Source organism: Delphinus delphis, chromosome 15 (genome assembly GCF_949987515.2).
Source record: "Delphinus delphis chromosome 15, mDelDel1.2, whole genome shotgun sequence".
Classification (NCBI taxonomy): domain Eukaryota; kingdom Metazoa; phylum Chordata; class Mammalia; order Artiodactyla; family Delphinidae; genus Delphinus; species Delphinus delphis.
Window position 1 is genome coordinate 70921559 of NC_082697.1, and position 17697 is coordinate 70939255.

Genomic DNA, 17697 nt, shown 5'->3' on the forward strand with positions numbered 1-17697 from the left:
TCCCTTTTATCTTTGTAATTGTTTTCCTCTGTTCTCCAGAAAATTAAGCCTGTTTTTCCTTAATAACATGTTGCAGTCATTTTCCAGTTTCAGCTCCTGACCAGCTGGGGTGACCCCTATTACATCGGTCTTACCGGCCTGGAGCTGTATGACGAACAGGGAGAGAAAATCCCTCTGTCGGAAAACAGTATCCTTTCTAGGCAGAAGGGGGGCTCCACCCAGACTGCAGGGAGCATGGGAGGGTCAGGGGAAGAAGCAGAATCCTCGAATGTAGAGAGAAATGTCCCTGTAGGAACCAGACCTGGAAATTAAAAATGCCACTGGGCTCTACTTACAGTCAGATGTGACCCTTGCAAAGCAGAGAGAAGCTCCCAGGCACACCTGCCACGACATCCATAAGACAAAGAGTCCTGTGGTTCAGGGATTTGAGAGAGGCTACCACCTGCAGCCCCCTCTTGGAGAACCACAGACACTTTGGAGTTGTAAAGGCTCTGACAGGACCTGTAGGGAGAAACCTGTTCTATTGTGTTCAACCCAGTGTGTCCTGAATTTATTGACCGTGGAGCCCTTTGCTCACAGAATACCGACACCAGAATTAGCAAACTGTTAGCCCAGTGAGTTTTTAAATGTTTTGAGTTAGTGGCTAATATTTTTTAAAAATCAGGAGGTTTCAGATGACAACCCAATCTTCAGCTTCTCTTGAGAAGTTGGCAGTGCGAGGCCACAGTCCTGCATAGTGACGATGGCTGGACCTGAGTGTCTGCTGCCCTTTCTCCCCAAGCGCATCCACCTAGTTGATCCCAGTCCTCTACCTCCAGTTACCTCCCAGGCCCCAGAAACATAGTGTTAATATTCACCAAGGGCTCACTCGGTGCCAGGGCTTGTCCCATGTACCTCATTTGCCCTCACAACAATCTTGTGAAGTGAGGCACAGAGAGGTTGAGTAACTTACCCAAGGTCACACAGCCAGTGAGCTGGGAGTCTGGCTCCAAAGACCATGCTCTTGACCACTGAGCTGTCCTGCTTCCCTTTGATACAACCTGCCTGACCCCTCTGGGCTCTTGATCTGTGATCCCTGACGCACCAGTTAGGGAACTACCAGAGCAGGTCAAACCCAAAAGCCTCCCTTGCATCTCTCTGGGGTCCCTGGGTTCTGATTGGATCCTTTTCCGCTTTGTCCTGGTGGCACCATGCTCCTCACCTGGGATAAGTGATTCTTGGTGGTTTTGATCGTTATTAGTGATTCCTTAGATGTATAAGTCTTCATCAATTCTGGGACAGAGAGATGTTTATTCCCATTTTACAGATGAGGAAACAAGCCCAGAGATAGCCCATGACTTGCCCAAGATCTCACAGGCCAGGATGGCAGAGTCAGAGCTGGGACCATGTCCTCTCCGTCCACATTAATGCCCATTCGTTGAGTAGCAATAGCTGAGTCAGGCTCCGCCCCCCACATCCTTCCAGTCTCGGTAGGGTGGTCACATGCCAAGGCAGAATCCAGCCATGACCCCGTCCATCCCCTCTCAAAGGAAGACCTCAGAGTCTGCCCTCCACTCTCCAAAGAGACAGCAACAGTTTTTATTCCCGCCTCCAGCCCTTCCATGAAACCCGTCTTTTTCAGCCTGCTCTCTGCCCGCTTTCCTCCCCTTTCCTTGATACTGGCCACGCCTCCACTCTCACCCCGACTCCCGTCAGCCTCCTTGCTTTCATTTTCCCCAGAACATGTCTAATTTGGCTGTCACTCCTCTGGCTGCCCAGAGCAGCAGATGGCGGCTCTGCCCGCCAGGCGGGCCCGCCCTGGCGTCCCCTGAGCCGTGCCGTCAGCGTGATGGAGGCTGGAGGCCGCAAGAGGTGCACGGTGGTGAGCACTCCACTTTGGGTTATGAGAGCTTAGAGGCGTCTACAGATATCGCCGCCTTCCCCGACAGCGTCAACTCTCTGGAGGGCGTATGCGGGGACGTCCGGACCCCCGACAAGCTCATCGACCAAGTGAACGACACCAGTGACGGCAGACACATGTGGCTGGCTCCCATCCTGCCCGGCCTGGTGGGTTCCGGAGGCTCTCAGCCCTGGGGTGGATGCTGGGGGCGCTTTCTGTCCCTGGTCTCAGTGACACAGCTTTCTTCCAGGCCAGGTTAACCTCGAACAAGTCAAAGTGCCCAGGGGCCGCCAGGAAGCCTCGGGTCTTTGCTAACACATCTGACAGGTTGGCTCTTCCTGGCCAGAGTTCTTTCCCTTTGCTCTGAGGGTGCATATTATAAGGGGACACCAGGGAGATGAAGGGCTACATTGGACTCTGAGGCCAGGAGCCCAGTGCAGCAGTCCTGGGGGCTTGGGCATCTGTCGATCCCTGCAAGACATCCCTCTCTGGTTCTCTTTTCTGCCCCTGTCTCTCTCTGCAGAGTCCACTCTGTCCTCTTTTTCCCAGCCCCAGCCTCTCCGCATTCACTGTTTCTGCTCCCTTTTTATGCCGCTGGGCACTTGACCCCAACCTTGCCCTCTCTCTGGCCTCAGACCTGCCTGGTAAGCTCTTCCAACCAACTGACTCAGTCTCCCAGATCTCAGACTCTGCAGTTGGTCCTGCCTATCTCTTTGCTCCAAGGCCTGATGGCGAACCTCGGGGTAGGCCTTTGCCCACCTGGGCCTGGTCGATAGTGGTAGAGAGGGAGGTGAGAGACCAGGAGATGGGAGGGGTTGGGTAGCACTCCCTAGCCTCTCAGTCACGGGGCCAGATGCCTGTATAGATGTGCAGCAGGGGCTGGGCATCTACCCCTGTGACCACTGGGTGGGAAGATAAGGGGTACATTTTCCTCTCAAAACCCTCACAGGAAGGGGCAGCACCCCTTCAATGGTCCATCAGCTTCCCTTGAGAAGAGGCCAAACCCCTCAGCCCCACACTGCAAAGGAGAACCACATAGATCTATCAGCCCTCCGACCTGGGGCTGCAAACTGGTGGCCCCTGGCCAGTCCAGCCGGCTGCCACCTTGACCTTGGCCAGCAGGCATCTGCCAACATCTTTCACATGAAGGCCTCTGGGTGCAGAGCAGCTTCTCCGTCTCTCCCTCTTCTAGCTGGACTCAAACATTTGTATCCAGTTGAACGCTGTGGGCAACTGAGTTTGAGGACCCTCCTCTAGACCTTTATTATTTCCATGGTACAAGCGGAAGGCTGACCCTGTCCACATCCCCCTACGTCCTCTCGGGGCTGAGACCCAGGGCTGGAACCACACGAAGTCTGCAGCCTGTGGCCAACACTGAATTCTTATGCTTCCTTCTGTCTTGCAAGGGGCCCCCTAATATTTGCGAGTCTTTGCTGGGGGTGAGGAGGCTGTTGGGTCCCACTTTACTAGCTGATCGGCCACGGATCGGGACACCTCCCGCCCCCTCCGCCGGCAGAGGTTCAAAGATCTCCGCTGAAAATCACCCGGCGGTGCCTTCAAGGCCACTCGGCTGTGCTTTTCATTTATGATCCGGAGAAAGGACAAACAGGGGTCAAGGCTGTGCTGATTGCTCGGAGGTCGTGCCTCTTGACTCTGGAGCTGGGGACCGTTCCCTTGGCCCCTGGAGCCCCAGACTGTGTTTCTGGACCTGACGTGGAGGAAAGGGAAGGGCGCGCCCAGTTCTCCACAGGCATTTCAGTGACGGCCATGCCAGGCCCAGAAAACAGGCCTTTCAACAGCCAGCTCAGCGGTTGGTTGCAAACACAGCCACACGTGACCTGACTCAAGATGGGCTGCAAGGAGAAGAAAGGCGGCGGGAACCCCACGCACAGCGGCCCGCCTGGGCCGGCACTGCCTCGGGCACCCACCCCCCTCGCGCCCCGGCCCACGCCTGGCACCCCGGGCCCAGCCCAGTGCCTCTGTTCCCAAACATGCCTGTTCTAATGAGTTCTTCTCTCTGACAGGTGAACCGGGTTTATGTGATTTTCGATCGGCCTACCACGGTGTCAATGATCAAACTGTGGAATTACGCGAAAACACCCCATCGAGGGGTGAAGGAGTTTGGCGTAAGTACTTACTGGCTGCGTTTTTTGAGGTAATTATGCTCATTGGTAATTAGGCTGCCGGCAATTATCATTTGCCGCAGTTTGACTTACTTCTCTCGGCTGCAACCTTAGACACAGATGCCTGGTCCTCAGAGGCAGGGAGCTGTACCATCCAACCGTGAATTCAAAACCTCCGAGTGATCGAATCATCACCCCGAAAAAAACAAAGTGGCTTTTCTTTCATCTTTTCTTCTTGAATTGCACTCGTGTAGGGAGCTCTTCCTGCCGGAGGCAACTCTGGGGTAGGGAGAGCTAGGGCCCTGGGGGACCAGAGACCCGAGTTCGCCATGCCCTGCCACATGGGCGAAAGATTTTAGCCCTTTGAGCCTCAGCTTCCCCATCTGCAATGTGGGGCTAATCCAGGCGCCTTTCCTGGTCGTCGTGAAGGTTTGAAGTCATAACACGGGCCGCGCACCTAATAAGCGAGGCTCTGAGCAGTGATGCACTTTGCCCGAGGTCACACGTGGGAAGGACGAGGGGGATGATGGACCACACGCCACCCTCCACACAGCCCCTCCTCTGTCTGTCCAGCTCCTGGTGGATGACTTGCTCGTGTACAATGGGATCCTGGCCATGGTGGGCCACCTGGTCAGGGGCATCCTGCCCACGTGTGAGCCCACAGTACCCTACCACACCATCCTCTTCACCGAGGACACGGACATCTGTCACCAGGAGAAACACACCGCCATCAGGTGCGCCCCGAGCCCGTGACCTCCCCTCCCCCATCACCTCCCCTGCCGGACCTAACGAGGAAGGATGGCAGGGACACGCTGCCTGGAGCCTGATGGAACCTTCTGGCTTTTCCCTCCCTGCAGTAATCAGGTGGAGGGGCAGGACGTGCAGATGATGAATGAAAACCAAATCGTTACCAACTCGAAAAGGAAGCAGAATGCAGCTGACCCAGGTCAGCTTCCTTCTCTGCCCAGAGCACCCCTCCCACCCCCCTTCAGGAGTCTGGCCAGAACAGAGAAGGAGCTGGCAGCATCACACACTGTCTCTCGCCCCTGCCAGCTCTCAGACACCTCTCCTCCACCCAGGAGCCTTCCCCGGGGAGCTGTGGGGGGGCTGATGGGGGCAGAACCCCGGGAGCAATGTGGTGTGCTTCCCAGAAGCCAAGCCTTGCATGTACAGGGGGAAAAGGGCCATTAAGGGCAGAAGCGCTATATTGAAAGGGTTGTCCTGCCCTGGGCCACTGGAAACCAGGAGAGGATGCACAGGGTGAGGGCTTCCCAGAGGAGGGATGCTCGAGCTGGATCCTGAAAGATGCTCAGGGTTGGTCAGGCAGAGGGAGCTCGAGGCTGCTGGGGGCGGAGGCCAGGTCTCCAGGGGCCGTGAATGGCAACCCCGGGCAGTCTGGATTTCACCCCAAGGGCATGGGGCAGCCCTCGGGGATGGCGGCTGGGTGACACTGCTCCCTCTGTGCTCTCCCTCGACAGCCTTACGCCCCAAAACCTGCATCAGCGAGAAGGAGACAGCGAGACGCTGGCGGTGCTGACCGCTGAAGGAGGGGGAGCTGGTCCTCTCAGCCAGGGTGGGGCTCCGTTACCCAGCCCCAACTCAGCACCCATGTCCCCCGCCCTCAGGCCTCCGTGTGGGCCAGCCCAGACCCCAGACCCCAGACCCCAGGAGCTGGAAGGGAGCTGCAGCATGGAGGGAGCCCGCTGGAGAGAAGGGACTCAAGGGGTGAATGGCCCTGGGAAATACAGGAGTTCTGGGCAGGTGGAAGAAGTGGTGTGGTGTGGCCTTCCACTGTCCCCCGCGGTCCTGGGCCAGCTGCGGGGAGCCTGGGGTCCCCTGGCTCCGTGGCTCTACCGTGAGATCCAGCAAAGCAGGGCCCGAGTCTGCTGAGGCCTGTCGTGGGATCCGCGGGCTCGGCCTGACTCCAGGCAGGAAGGTACCGTGGCCAGCCATGCCAGGGCCTGGAGTAGGGCTGAGCGGGCGAAGGAGGCCAGGCGTCAGACACCAACACCGACAGGCGTAGAGTCCTGCCTTCCGAGGCCCCCGCTGAGGGGCCAGCAGCTCCCACCCCCACCACCTCCCCGCCTCATCTGGGGGCTGCGGAGCCAGCTGAGCAGGTGGGACTTTCCCCTGGACCCCTGCAGATGTCTAGCCTGGACTGCTACCACCCCTTCACCCATCCTGGGTCCCGCCCAGGCCCAGTTAAGAAGGAGGGATCCCCTGAGGCGAGCCGGTCCTGCAGGGCCTCTGTCCTCTGGTCAAGCCCAAGAAGGGATCTGCCAAGGGCATGTGTCCTGCTGGGCAACGGAGGGAGCTGAGCCCACCGGTGGCCTGCAGCCGGCCCCACCCTGGCATGCGGAGCCTTGTCCCTGCGGTGCTGCCCGGCCCAGATAGGACAGGTGGGCAGCGTCATAGCCCGGAAGGCCAGTAGGACACACCCAGATGCCGTCTGGATGCAGGGCCCGGAGCCAGAGGACCGGTGCCCCGGCCCCACGCTCGGGCCCCAGAAGCCCCGCCCCCTTCCGCTGGAACTAGCCTGGAGGGGGCGGGGCCCTCACTCCCCGGCTGTCCCTGCCCTCGGTCTGATCCAGGCTTTTCGCGCTTGCTGTTTCCCTTTCCATCTGTCCTTGACCCCGTGTCCTGGGCATCGGGCAGTGAGGTTCTTGTTGCCGGGGGTCCCCACCCCTTCTCCCTCATCGAGCAGCTTCCCAGCAAGTTGGAAATAGGCCTTGCACCCCCCAGCTGCGTGAAGCCCAAAACGCATCTATTTCCACCCGTGTAACAAGCTCGGATCAGGGACCTAATTGGTTTCCCAGTGGTGGGTAATTTCTTGTTCCAAATATTAATCCGTTGTTTTCCTGGCGCCCGGCCCAGCCCCGCCGCGTTACTGTACTCTAAGTAGTTCCTATGCAACCAAAAGCCCCAGCAGATACTTTATGAGCTTTGCAGCTTCAGCCGAGCAGCTATGCAAATGCGCTTCTCATTTGGAGCGTGGGGCTGATGTGAAGATAAGGAATCGTTTCTCCCAGAGAAGATCCATCATTTCTGTAGCTTGCAAGCCCCCGGCTGCCCTGCTCACCCCCCAGATGTGGCAAGTGCCTCTGGGGCCTGGGGGCTCCCAGGAGACCTGACCAGCTTTTAGTGACCAAAACCAGTGCCGCGGGTTTCAAGGGAGCCCAGCCTTCCATCCCCACCGAGGCATGTTTACAGGTCAGACGTGTCCGGGAGCTTGCACGAAAACCGCACACACTTGCTCCCAGGATCTCAGTTGATGTTCAGAATGATTGTATGTACCCTGCAATTCAGGGGGAGAAAAAGCTGTACAGGCATTAACTCTAAAATAACTTTCTATTTTTTTCTCTTGTAAAATCAATAAAAGATGTTGTTAAGAATATGGTCTGATGCACTGGATTTGGGGTCAGATAGAGGGAGCCTGTGCTGCCGCCAAGAACTGAGTCAGTCCACTGGAGGCTGGCTGTTCTGTTTTCCCACCTGCAAATGGGGTCGTGGTCCTGACCAGGTAATAGAAGCCCGTACGTTTATAGTGGTTATTACCTGCCTGGAACTAACTCATTTCATCCACATGCAACCCTGTAGGGTAGGTATGATTATGCTCCTCCTTTTACAGACAAGGGAACCAGGGCACAGAGAGGTTGAGTAACTTGCCCAAGACACACAGCTTGGGGAGCTATTAGTCAATACACAAATCCTGAGATAACCAAGGGAGAGCTGAGATGGGGTGAAATTCCCTGGGCCCTGGGGTTTCCCTTCAGCATGTGTGGATTCTGAAAGCCCAACCCCCGGATGCTGGATTGCTGGCTCCTCCTGCAGTTCCCCATGCCCCTGCATCCCTTAGGGGTGAGCATTGGCTTCTGGTTAAAGCAGCCCTTGAGTGGGCAGAAGGTTCAGTCGAAGGGGCCAGGGGTCTAGACTGCAGCTCGGTTGCCAGCAATTGCATTGGCACTAGGTAAGAGGGCCCTCTGGAGACCCCACCTCCCTCCACTGAACCAGTGAGAGGGGAGAGGGCCTCTGTCCTGCCCGAATGTAAGGAAGATGGCAGGGCCTCTAGGGGGCCCGCCCCGGCCCCTGCTCCCCTCTGAGTTCCTGTGAAGACAGAAGGGCCCTGCTCTGCCAGCCACCCTGGTGTTGCCAGGGCTGTGTCTCTGCGCCAGCCCTGGAGACCCTGAACGCAGGCCAGCCCTTCCCGCACTCCAGCTGTGGGCTGTGAGGCCGGCCGGGCATCCCAACGTCTAAGCCTGTCCAGCCACCAGCCGGGGCCCTGGGCCTGGGTCCCTGTTGCTCAGGAGCCAGGCAGGCAACGTCGGGGAGCAAAGCTGGCCTCCAAGGACCTGGTCAATAGGGCAGCACGGGCCCCTTCTAGGGGGCAGCTGCAGCTCAGCACCCAGGGTCCCGCAAAGCCAGATCTTCAGGGGTTTTAAGGGAAGCCAGGAATCCAGGTGTTTTCATTATTTTTAATGTGAAATCGGACTTTTAAATGTTGGCTCTAAATCGTTTAAAGTAAACATTGAGTGAGCCAAATAAATCTGATTACAAGTCCTGCACAGCCGACCGTCCACCCCAGCTCAGCCTGAACGTCAGCCCTCCCTCCCTTCCTGGCCCCCGGGAGGTTTCGGTCCCTGACCCCCGGCTCGGTGAGTGCCCAGGGCTGGTTCCCTCCAGCCCTCCTCGCCTCTCCAGGGAGGTAAAGGGAGGGAGGGGAGTACTCCTGAGGCCTCAGCCCCGCCCCTCAATCCCCAGGGGCAGAAAGGCAGGGGTCAGTGGGGTAACCTTTGCTGGACTGGAGCCACAGTCCCCACCCCCAGCCCTCCTGGAGAACAGAGGCCTTCCTCTCTCTCCACATCCCGCTTCCTGTTCCCTGCATCCCACCCCGACCCTGTAAACAAAGGGGTGTAAATCAGCCCCAAACCATAGCTGTCAGTTGGCACCCAGACCACGCAGGGGGTTGTTGGTACCCAGGCATGGTCTGCTGGGAATGAATCTTGGCCACAGCTGACAAGAGGATTAAGGAAGAGTAGGCACAGGCTCCCAGGGGAGCCTCCCCCAGGCCTCTGTGCCCTGGGGACCTGCCTTCTCTGATCTACAGTGGGAAGGGCCTGCTTCTGTCTGTCTGTCTGTTTGGCTCCAAACAGTTCCAGCACTGGCACCATGACCTCAGAAGGGCCCAGAGGGTCCCGCAGAGCCTGCCAAGGCTGTTGTTTCTGTAGCCAGACAGGTGATAACTGCCCCATGCCCAGACACGTTTGCTGAGATGCCCTGGGTCCCTCCGCAGGCCTCACCTCCCACCCCACCTGGAGCCAGGATGGCCCTTTCCTGAGGCTCCAGGCACCCCCTGGCCTCGGAGTGGAACGGCAGCTCACGGTCCGGAGGCTCGGCCTCCTCGGGGTTGGGTGGCTGCACTGGTTTGGCAATTCCCTGCTTCTCTGGAAAAACCGGAAGCTCTGGCAGCTCTCATCCCACATTACCAGATGGTCCCCAAAGCCAGAGCTGGCCCTGAGCCCGGCAGCTCCTCCCAGATCACCACAGTCCCCACCAGCCCCTTTTGCCTCGCTGGCCTCGACATCACACCTCCACAGCATCCGACTTGGCACCCCTGAGACAGAGACAGTTTGATCATGTGGAAGAGCAGGGGGGACGGGGTGACAGTGCTGCAGGGCCCAGCAGGGGTGGGGCTCAGCCTCCTAGGCACGCAGAGAGCTATCCTGGGGGCCTGGGACTCAAGCTTCAAACATCCAGTCAGGCAACAGGCCCAGGCCAGGGGGCCGGGGGAGGCAGGCGAGGCGTCTGTCGTGTGTCCCAATGTGCCATGGGGCTGGCGGTCAGACATGTCCCTGGACCTCTACGTGGCAGTCACGACACCACTTCCAGGTTCCCAGCCTCTGGGAAACTGCTCCACTCAGCCCCTGCCGAAGGGGCAGCCTTTGGTAGTCGTGTTCTGTGATGATAACAACAAAAATAATAACAGCCAACGCAGGCGAAGCCCGTACCAAGCTGGATGCTCTGGGGGTTTCGTCACTGAAGGTGCACATCACCGTCAGACACCAAGACCTCCAGGGTACCCTTTCCCCAGCGTGCTGCTGATGGGAGCAACGGCCCTGGGGCCAGCCAGCCGGGGCTCAAGTGCAGCCCCACCGCCTCCTAGCTGTGCAACCTTCTCGAGTGACCTTGTGCCCCGCGCTTCCTCAGCTTCCTTACCCAGGTCGCAGGGTGCCAGCCGTGCCTGCTCTGTGGAGTCGCTCTGGGTGCCCTTGGGGCATCTCCTGGGAGGGAGAGCACGCTGGCTAAGTTCCATGATTGCCCTCATGTTTATTTATTTATTTTTTGGGGGGGTACGCGGGCCTCTCACTGCTGTGGCCTCTCCCGCTGCGGAGCACAGGCTCCGGACGCACAGGCTCAGCGGCCATGGCTCACGGGCCCAGCCGCTCCGCGGCATGTGGGATCTTCCCAGACCGGGGCACGAACCCGTGTCCCCTGCATCAGCAGGCAGACTCTCAACCACTGCGCCACCAGGGAAGCCCGATTGCCCTCATTTTATAGGTGTGCAAACTGAGGCTTTCACAGTAAGAGAGTGGCCTGGGGGCTGAGGTGGGACCCCAGGGCTGCCCAGCTCTGGGCCGAGGCTCCTCACCAGAGCGGTGCGGCACTCTCTCCCGCTCCGCCCACCTGAACTTCCGGGATGCCCTCCAGCCTCAGCTGGTCGTCCTCAAAGGGCACTGGCCTTAGAGAGTGAATGCTCTCCCCTCCCCCACCAGCTCTTGTCCCTGCTCCGAGCCCCTCCCTCGCCTCCTCTCTCTAACCCACCCTGCCTGCACCTCCCACCCCTGACACCCACCCACTCACCCTGGAAGTTCTGGGGGAGGGTCAGCAGGGTCCAGGGAAGGGGGCTTGGTGCACTGACTCACCATCTTGGCCTCATGCCATGGAACTTCTCCCAGGCAGAGGCCCCTTCCCGCTCCCTGCCCCCCAAGTCCCAGGGCCCCTCCCTCCCCAATGTCCTGGCCAGTCCTGGCCGCTGCCTGCTCCCCTGCCAGGCCTCTGGCCATCCCCCAGCCACCGGCCTCCCCGAAGGCAGAGGCTCAGACAGCGTCAGTCCGGGGTGAAATGTGGCCCGAGAAGCAATTGCCAGGGTATGGTGGGCCGGGCTGTGCGGGCACAGGGAAGAGGTCCCGCGCCGTGATTTTCTGTCTGTGCAGTAAATCCCCACGCGGAGGTGACTGGCTTTTCCTCATGACTGGTGGTCCGGCTGGGCTGAGTTTATCTTCGGTCCCACGGCGGGGCTGTCCACCAGCACAAGGGTGTAATTCGTTCACTGCCCAGAGGCCCTGGGTGAGGGGTGAGGGGTGAGGGGTGGAGCTAAACTCCAGGCCTCCCAGGCTGTGTGCTCCAGGGCCCCATCTCTTGTGCTTTGGGGACAGGAGCTTTTCTAAGTCATCCACTCAGAGGACACTCTTTCCTGGTTTCCACGAAGGCCTCGTGTGGCCTACAGCATCCCTGCCTGCACAGCATCAAAGCCCCAAAGGGAGGCTCAGAGAAAGGCCAACCCAATCCAGGCGCCCCTCACCCCCTCCCCATCTCCCTCCAGGACCTGCAGCAGCTCCTCTCTGGTCACCCTGCCTCTGCCCTGCACCCCATCTCCCAGACCTGGATGAATTTCCCAAAACGCAGAGCTGATGTGTCCATCTCTTAAAACCCTCCTATTCGAGGTTCCCTGCGGCCTTCCAGGTGAAGGCCAAACTTGCCGTAATCCACGAGGCCCCATACACTCTGACCCCAGACGCCTGCCTGCTCAGTAGCAGCCCTCATGCCCTCGCCTGGAGCGCCAGGCATACTGTCCCGGTGTCACACACAACCACACGGCATTCGTGTCGACCCCAGGGCCTTTGCACATGCTGTGACTTCTGCCCACACCGCCTCATCACCTCCTTCCTCATCCTTCAATCCCTGTTGCCATGGCCCTTCCTCTGAGAGGCCCGCCCTCACCCCTGCAGTTTAAATCCGGTCTTTCCGTGGTTCGCCTACACAGCACTTCGCAGAAGCTGAACTGATATTTTTGTTAGAATTATTAAAGTCATCTCTGTCTCCTCCCTGGAATGTACTTTCCATGAGAATAGAGTCAGTGTCTTTCTGACTCACCGTGGCAGCTCCAGTGCACACTCAGCGCCTGGCACACGGAAGCCCCTCAGCAAAGAGTTCTCGATGAATGAGGCCCAATGCAGGCCAGCGGTGGTCTCAGGATTTGAACTAACTCTGCAGCCCCAGCTGCTTTCCTCTGTCCCCACTTCCTCCCAAACAAGGAGTCGGCACCTTGGAAGCAGCAGCTCTTCCCAGAGATGAGCCTCCCAGCGTGCCTTGTCCTCAGGCCTGGCTGCCGCAGAGGAATGGCCATGAATCAAGTTGACTCTTCCATTACCTGAGGGAGTGTGTGGCCAGGATGGGTTGGCTTTGGTGCTGGTGGCGGGGAGGACGGCTCATCACAGCCACCAGCCGAAGAAGGCAGTCAGCCCAGTGACCTCCAGAGGCCTGGACCTGCCCGCTAGCCCCCGGGCAGGGGAAGGACCATGGCCCCAAGGGCACCTGGGGAGAAAGGGGGTGACGTGAGCAAACAAGAGGGCAGAGCCTCATTTCAGGGCACGGGGCATGTGCAGTCACAGGTCCAGGGCTGTTACGTGTCCAGGGCCAGCACGTGCCCACAGGAGCGCGTGCTCAGGGCCAGTGGGAGCACACAGGCAAGGGTGGGTTAGCAGCTGTGCACGTACAAGTTGCTAACTCAAGCTTATACAATGTCGAGGTTGGCGTGTGCACACAAGCCCAGGGTGTGTGGCTACAGGGAGGCTGGGAGCAGGTGCCCAGGGCAGAACAGGCTGCATAAGAACTACTCTGGGCTGCGGGTCAGGCCAACCTATGGGGGTCAAGGTCAACATCCAAGGTCAACAGCCATTCTATCCATGGACAGACGGATGGTCATTCTATCCATGTCTGCTCAGTGCAGGGGATGCAGCTGGGAAAGCTGTCCGCCGGGGCGGGAGGAGGGCGCCTTTGCCTCCCCATCCAAGCCTCTGTGTGCTCACCCAGGACCCCTGCTTTCAAACCAGGTGGTCCTTCCTCCTCCCAGGTTCAGACAGACAGTGTGGCATTTGTTCCCTGCAAGAAGACAACCCTTCCAGTAACTCTCAGTAGGGACTCATCGGGATCACTCACCTGGCCTGCCTGGAAGTGCTTCCTTTAATCTAACCTGCAGCCTTCTTGCTGCAACCTCTGTGAGACCGAAAGACAGCTACTTCTCCCCGCCGCCCAGCAGGTGCCCAAAAGGACTTGAAGCCTGAGCGGTCCCATGGGCCTCCTCCCTCCTCCCCGTCTCCCTCTCTGGCCTGAGCAGAGGGTAAGAATGGCCCTCGCTTGAGCCGTCCGCGTACCATAATCACATACCACTTCCACGATTATTTATTTAATATTTTTCTTTAAGCCAACGTTTTTCCTTTGAACTTAAATGCCTACTTTGGTTTCATCTTAAGCAATAACGTCTGTGAAATCATGGCACTAATGTGCCCGTTATACATTTTTTTCCTAATACACATTTACATGAACACAACTATTAAAATAGATGAAAATTTTTCCCATGTGTCAATGAAACTCATCTCCCGGACCTCTGTGGTCCACTTGTAACTTTGAAAGGATCCTGGGTGAGAATAAAGAGCTCCAAGGGGCCCTGGGCCAGATTTCCCTTTGGACACGCCCCTGCCCAGCCTCGCTCTGCTGCTGTGGTTTTTTCTCGCCCAGAGGCCAAAGCCTGACCCTCTTGTCCTGACACTCAAAGCCTTTTTATTTGGGTCCCAGACCCAGCTCCCACCCCTCACGGTAGGTCTGCAATATTTGCTGGATGAATGAATCACTGACTTCACAGCTGCATGAATGAATGAATGAATAGCGCACACCTCCACCTGGTGTCCCCCAGGCACCTGAGACTCAACACATCTGACCCTGCCCCCGCCTCCCGCAGCCCATAACCTGAGAGTCATCGCTGACTTTCCCCTCTCCTCCCCCCACATCGGCCTATCCTCCCTGCTGACTAGCTCCTGAATCTGCTTTCACTGTCCCATCCCAGGGCCTCCGTGCTGAAGCAGCCCACCCTCTTCTCTCCCTTCAGGTGTGGTGAGGGTGAGGAAGCGGGCCGTCCTCCCGCATCTCGGGGACCTTCCTGGAATGCACAGCTGGGCGCTTCCCACTCTGCTGAGAGCATCCCCTGCTGCTCCATCCTAAAGAGGCTTCAGAGTCCCTCTGGCTCCACCGACCTCTGCTGCCACATTTCTCATCACCTCCGCTGCTCTCCCTTCTCTCCGCACCTGCCATCTAGACTATCTTAAAGTTCCTATAATGTTCCCAACTTTCTTCCCCTCTACATTTTTGCCTGCCCAACATCTAGACAACTTCATATCTCAGCTTAAATGTCATTTTCCCACAGGAGTCTCCCCTGACCACCACTCCCCCGCCCCCAGCAAGCAGGTGCGGCCTCTGGGCTCCTGCAGCGTCCCCCCCTCAGTTCCCCTCATTGAGGTAACAGCAAACACCGACAGAGCGTTTGTGTGCCAGGCTCTGTTCTACAAGCTTCGCATACATTCCCTCCTTTAACCCTCAGAATAGTTTTAAGAGGTAGGTGTGCTGATGACCCCCATGTGCCCACGGGGTTGAGGCACAGAGAGGTCAGGTAACTTGCCCAAGGTGTCAAGTGGAGGAGCTGGGATCTGAATCCAGGCTGCCTGGTCCCAGAGCACTTCGCACACTGTCCTATATAATCATCTGTCTAGTTATGTGTCCTGCCCACCTGTGAGCTCCGTGAGGACAGATGCCCTCTCTGGATGGTGCAGTGTCCTGTCTCAAGCGCCTACCACAGTGTTCGGCACATAGTAGGGACACATGAATTATATCATTGGATAGATGGATACACAGATGGATGGATGGTTGAATAATGAGGATGGGTGATGCATGAAAGGACGATGGATGGACGTCTGATACAAGGAAGAAAGACCACTGATGGGTGGATAATGGATGAACGGATGGGTGGCTGGCTGGCTGGCTGGAGAGGTGGATGGATGGATGGAAAATGGCTGATGGATGGTTGGATGACGGGTTTATGAAAGAATGAAAAACATTCTCTACTTGAGGGAAAGCTCTAGAAATCCTTCTGGGAAGGGATGAGGCCTCTTGGAGTCAGGAGTCCTGGTTCAAACCCTCACCTGCCGTTTGCTAGCTCTGTGGTCTTGGGCAAGTTACATCATCTCTGTGACCCCAGGTTCCCTCGTCTTCACAATAGGAATGCTTCCCCAGTCACCTAAGCCTTAAGATTCCATGTAAATGTGGCTCTAGACACAGGGTAAAGGGTCCCTGTGGGAGGCAGGGTAGCTTAGCGCCTGGGCTTGAGGGCCTGTCTCTTGTCCACCCAAATCTCCCACCTGCCCGGCCCCCACCTCGCCCACCCTCTGGAATCCAAGGCAGCCTGCCAGCCTGGCTCCATCCTGACCCCAACCCCCCAGGTTCCCCACTTTGCCCCACCCGCCCATGCTTCAATGTCTGGCCCTGACCAGCTCACTCAGGGCCATCTCATCTTCAGGTTCCTTAGGGACCTGATGGGGGGGCCAGGAGGGGGCAGCCACGGCCCAGAGAGCAACTGGCCTCCACACACGGCAAGGAAAGATTCAACAAGCATTTATTGAGCCCTTGCTGTGTGCCTGCTGTGTGATGCCCCTGGTGCCAGTGCCACTGCCCCTCCTTCAGGAAGCCCCACCCATTCCCTGCCCCCCGCAGGGCTCCGCACGCTGGGGACCTCCTGAACTTCCCGGCTGGCTCGTGGGTCCCAGGTTTTCGGTGGCCGAGGTCTGTGTCTCTCCCGGCATCCCAGCTGCACCCAGCAGGGCTCTGCATGTGGCGGTGGCGAGAGTTAGGAGTTGCTGTCCCAGAGTCACGCTGTGCAGCCCTGTGCAGTCCCTCTGGCTGCCCTGGCCCTGTTTCCAGGACCCTGAGACCCAGGCAGCGGCAGGCAGGGCAGGCCACATGTGTCCCACACAGGCCAGGTTTCCAAAGGCGCCAGACCAGTGGTCTTGCAGCAGGGGGCTGGTGCCGATGACGGCCCGAGGTCTGGAGCCAGGCTGGTCGCTGTCACACCCAGTGCCCCAGGACCCAGCACTGGCGGTTCAGCTCTGGCACCTCCTGTGCAGAGCTCCGGGGCCAGGAATCTCCCATGTGTGGCTGGTATCCTGCAGAGAGACGGTGTGGTCAGTGCCGACGGCTGCCTTCCTCCACCCCCACCCCATCGGCCCACCGACGCCCACCAGCTCCCCACCCACCCATCTATCAAGCTGCACCCAGCTCTCTACCCACTGTCCCACTCACCGTATCACCATCCGCCCACCCAGCTCTCCACCTCTGCCACGCCCCCATCACCCACCTCTCTGTCCACCGGTCCACCAACACCTAGACATCCACCTGCCAGTATCCGCTGCCATCCACTCACCAACCCACCAAGATATCCACCATCACTCACACACGATCCCCCCAGGAGCCTGCCACAGCCCTAGAACCCACTCAGGCATCTCCCACCTCTCAACACACCATACGCCCACCATTGCCTCATCCAGCCTCCCAGCACCCCATAATACTCCCACCAGCCTGGCTTCCCACACACACATCTACCCGTAACCTGAAACATCCACCCATCCGGCCACCCAGCCGCTCTCCAACTCATCCGGTTACTCATCTGCTTCCCAAGCTGCCAACACATCCACTAACTCATCAAGTCTCTACCCCTTAACTCACCAACATACCCACCCAACAATCCCCACTGCCCCACCACCAACCCTGTACACCCACCTGCCCTGCCCTTCACCCACCCCACTCAAGCCATCCACCCACCAACCTTCCATCCCCCCCTTCACCTACCCACACCCTCACCTGCCCCCCAGCCACCCACCCCGTCAGGCTTCCCTGGGCTCCGCTGTGGGCTCCCACATGCTTGAGGAGCTGTGGGAGCGTTAGAAGGAGAACAGTGTAGATGACTCCTGGGCCCCAATTGTACTTGACCTCAGGCCAGCGAGCAAGTACGTGGACGTCCCAAAGCCGGCCCTGAGCAGCTCCCTGGGCCGAGACGTGGGGCAGAGACTCTACCGCCTCCCACTACGGCCCTCTGCTCTTGACGGCCTGGGCAAGCACAGGGGCTGGGAGGCTCGACTGATCCAACATGCTCACTCTTCTGTTCTTGATTCTCGGAAGCTCGCTCCCCTGCCTTCACCCAAGCACCTCCTTCATGTCTTCCTAACACACCAGACCCATTTCCATCTCCAAGCTGGGACCTGCCTAAAATGCCCTTGTACCTACTGCTGAATTGAACACTCAAAGCCCAGCTCAAGTTTCTCCTCCTACAGGAAGCCCTCCGGACATCCTCTCTCCAGCCTCAGGGGTCTCCCTCTCTTGGAGCATCCACTCCAAGTGGTGCTCTGTCAGCAACCTCCCCAGCATTAGACAGCCCAGCAGAGAAATGGCTCAACCCCTGGAGAATATTCCACGGTGAATCAATGGAGCCAGAAAGATAAGAACAAAGGGGATCACAGGGAGGAGAGACTGCGTGGCATGGTGGGTGGGACTGGCTCAAAGGGCAAAGGGGAAAACTAACAGCGACAGAGTGCTTAT

At 58.3% G+C, this 17697-nt stretch overlaps 2 protein-coding genes across 4 annotated transcripts in view; one reads left to right on the forward strand and one right to left on the reverse strand.

Moving 5' to 3' along the window:
* Nucleotides 1-7389, forward strand: part of KATNIP (katanin interacting protein) — a 200602-nt gene extending 193213 nt beyond the window's left edge. For both annotated transcript variants that reach the window (XM_060031962.1, XM_060031963.1), the window contains exons 23-28: nucleotides 77-187; nucleotides 1907-2046; nucleotides 3904-4005; nucleotides 4576-4736; nucleotides 4860-4948; nucleotides 5481-7389. In XM_060031962.1, coding sequence (XP_059887945.1) covers nucleotides 77-187; nucleotides 1907-2046; nucleotides 3904-4005; nucleotides 4576-4736; nucleotides 4860-4948; nucleotides 5481-5539 — 662 coding nt within the window. In that variant the 3' untranslated portion in view covers nucleotides 5540-7389. The remainder of the gene's footprint in view (nucleotides 1-76; nucleotides 188-1906; nucleotides 2047-3903; nucleotides 4006-4575; nucleotides 4737-4859; nucleotides 4949-5480) is intronic.
* Nucleotides 7390-15574: 8185 nt separating this feature from the next.
* Nucleotides 15575-17697, reverse strand: part of GSG1L (GSG1 like) — a 217980-nt gene continuing 215857 nt past the window's right edge. Inside the window, exon 6 of one of the 2 annotated variants that reach the window (XM_060031966.1) lies at nucleotides 15575-16268. In XM_060031966.1, the coding sequence (XP_059887949.1) occupies nucleotides 16171-16268 (98 nt within the window). In that variant the 3' untranslated portion in view covers nucleotides 15575-16170. The remainder of the gene's footprint in view (nucleotides 16269-17697) is intronic. The other variant, XM_060031965.1, reaches the window with a different exon arrangement.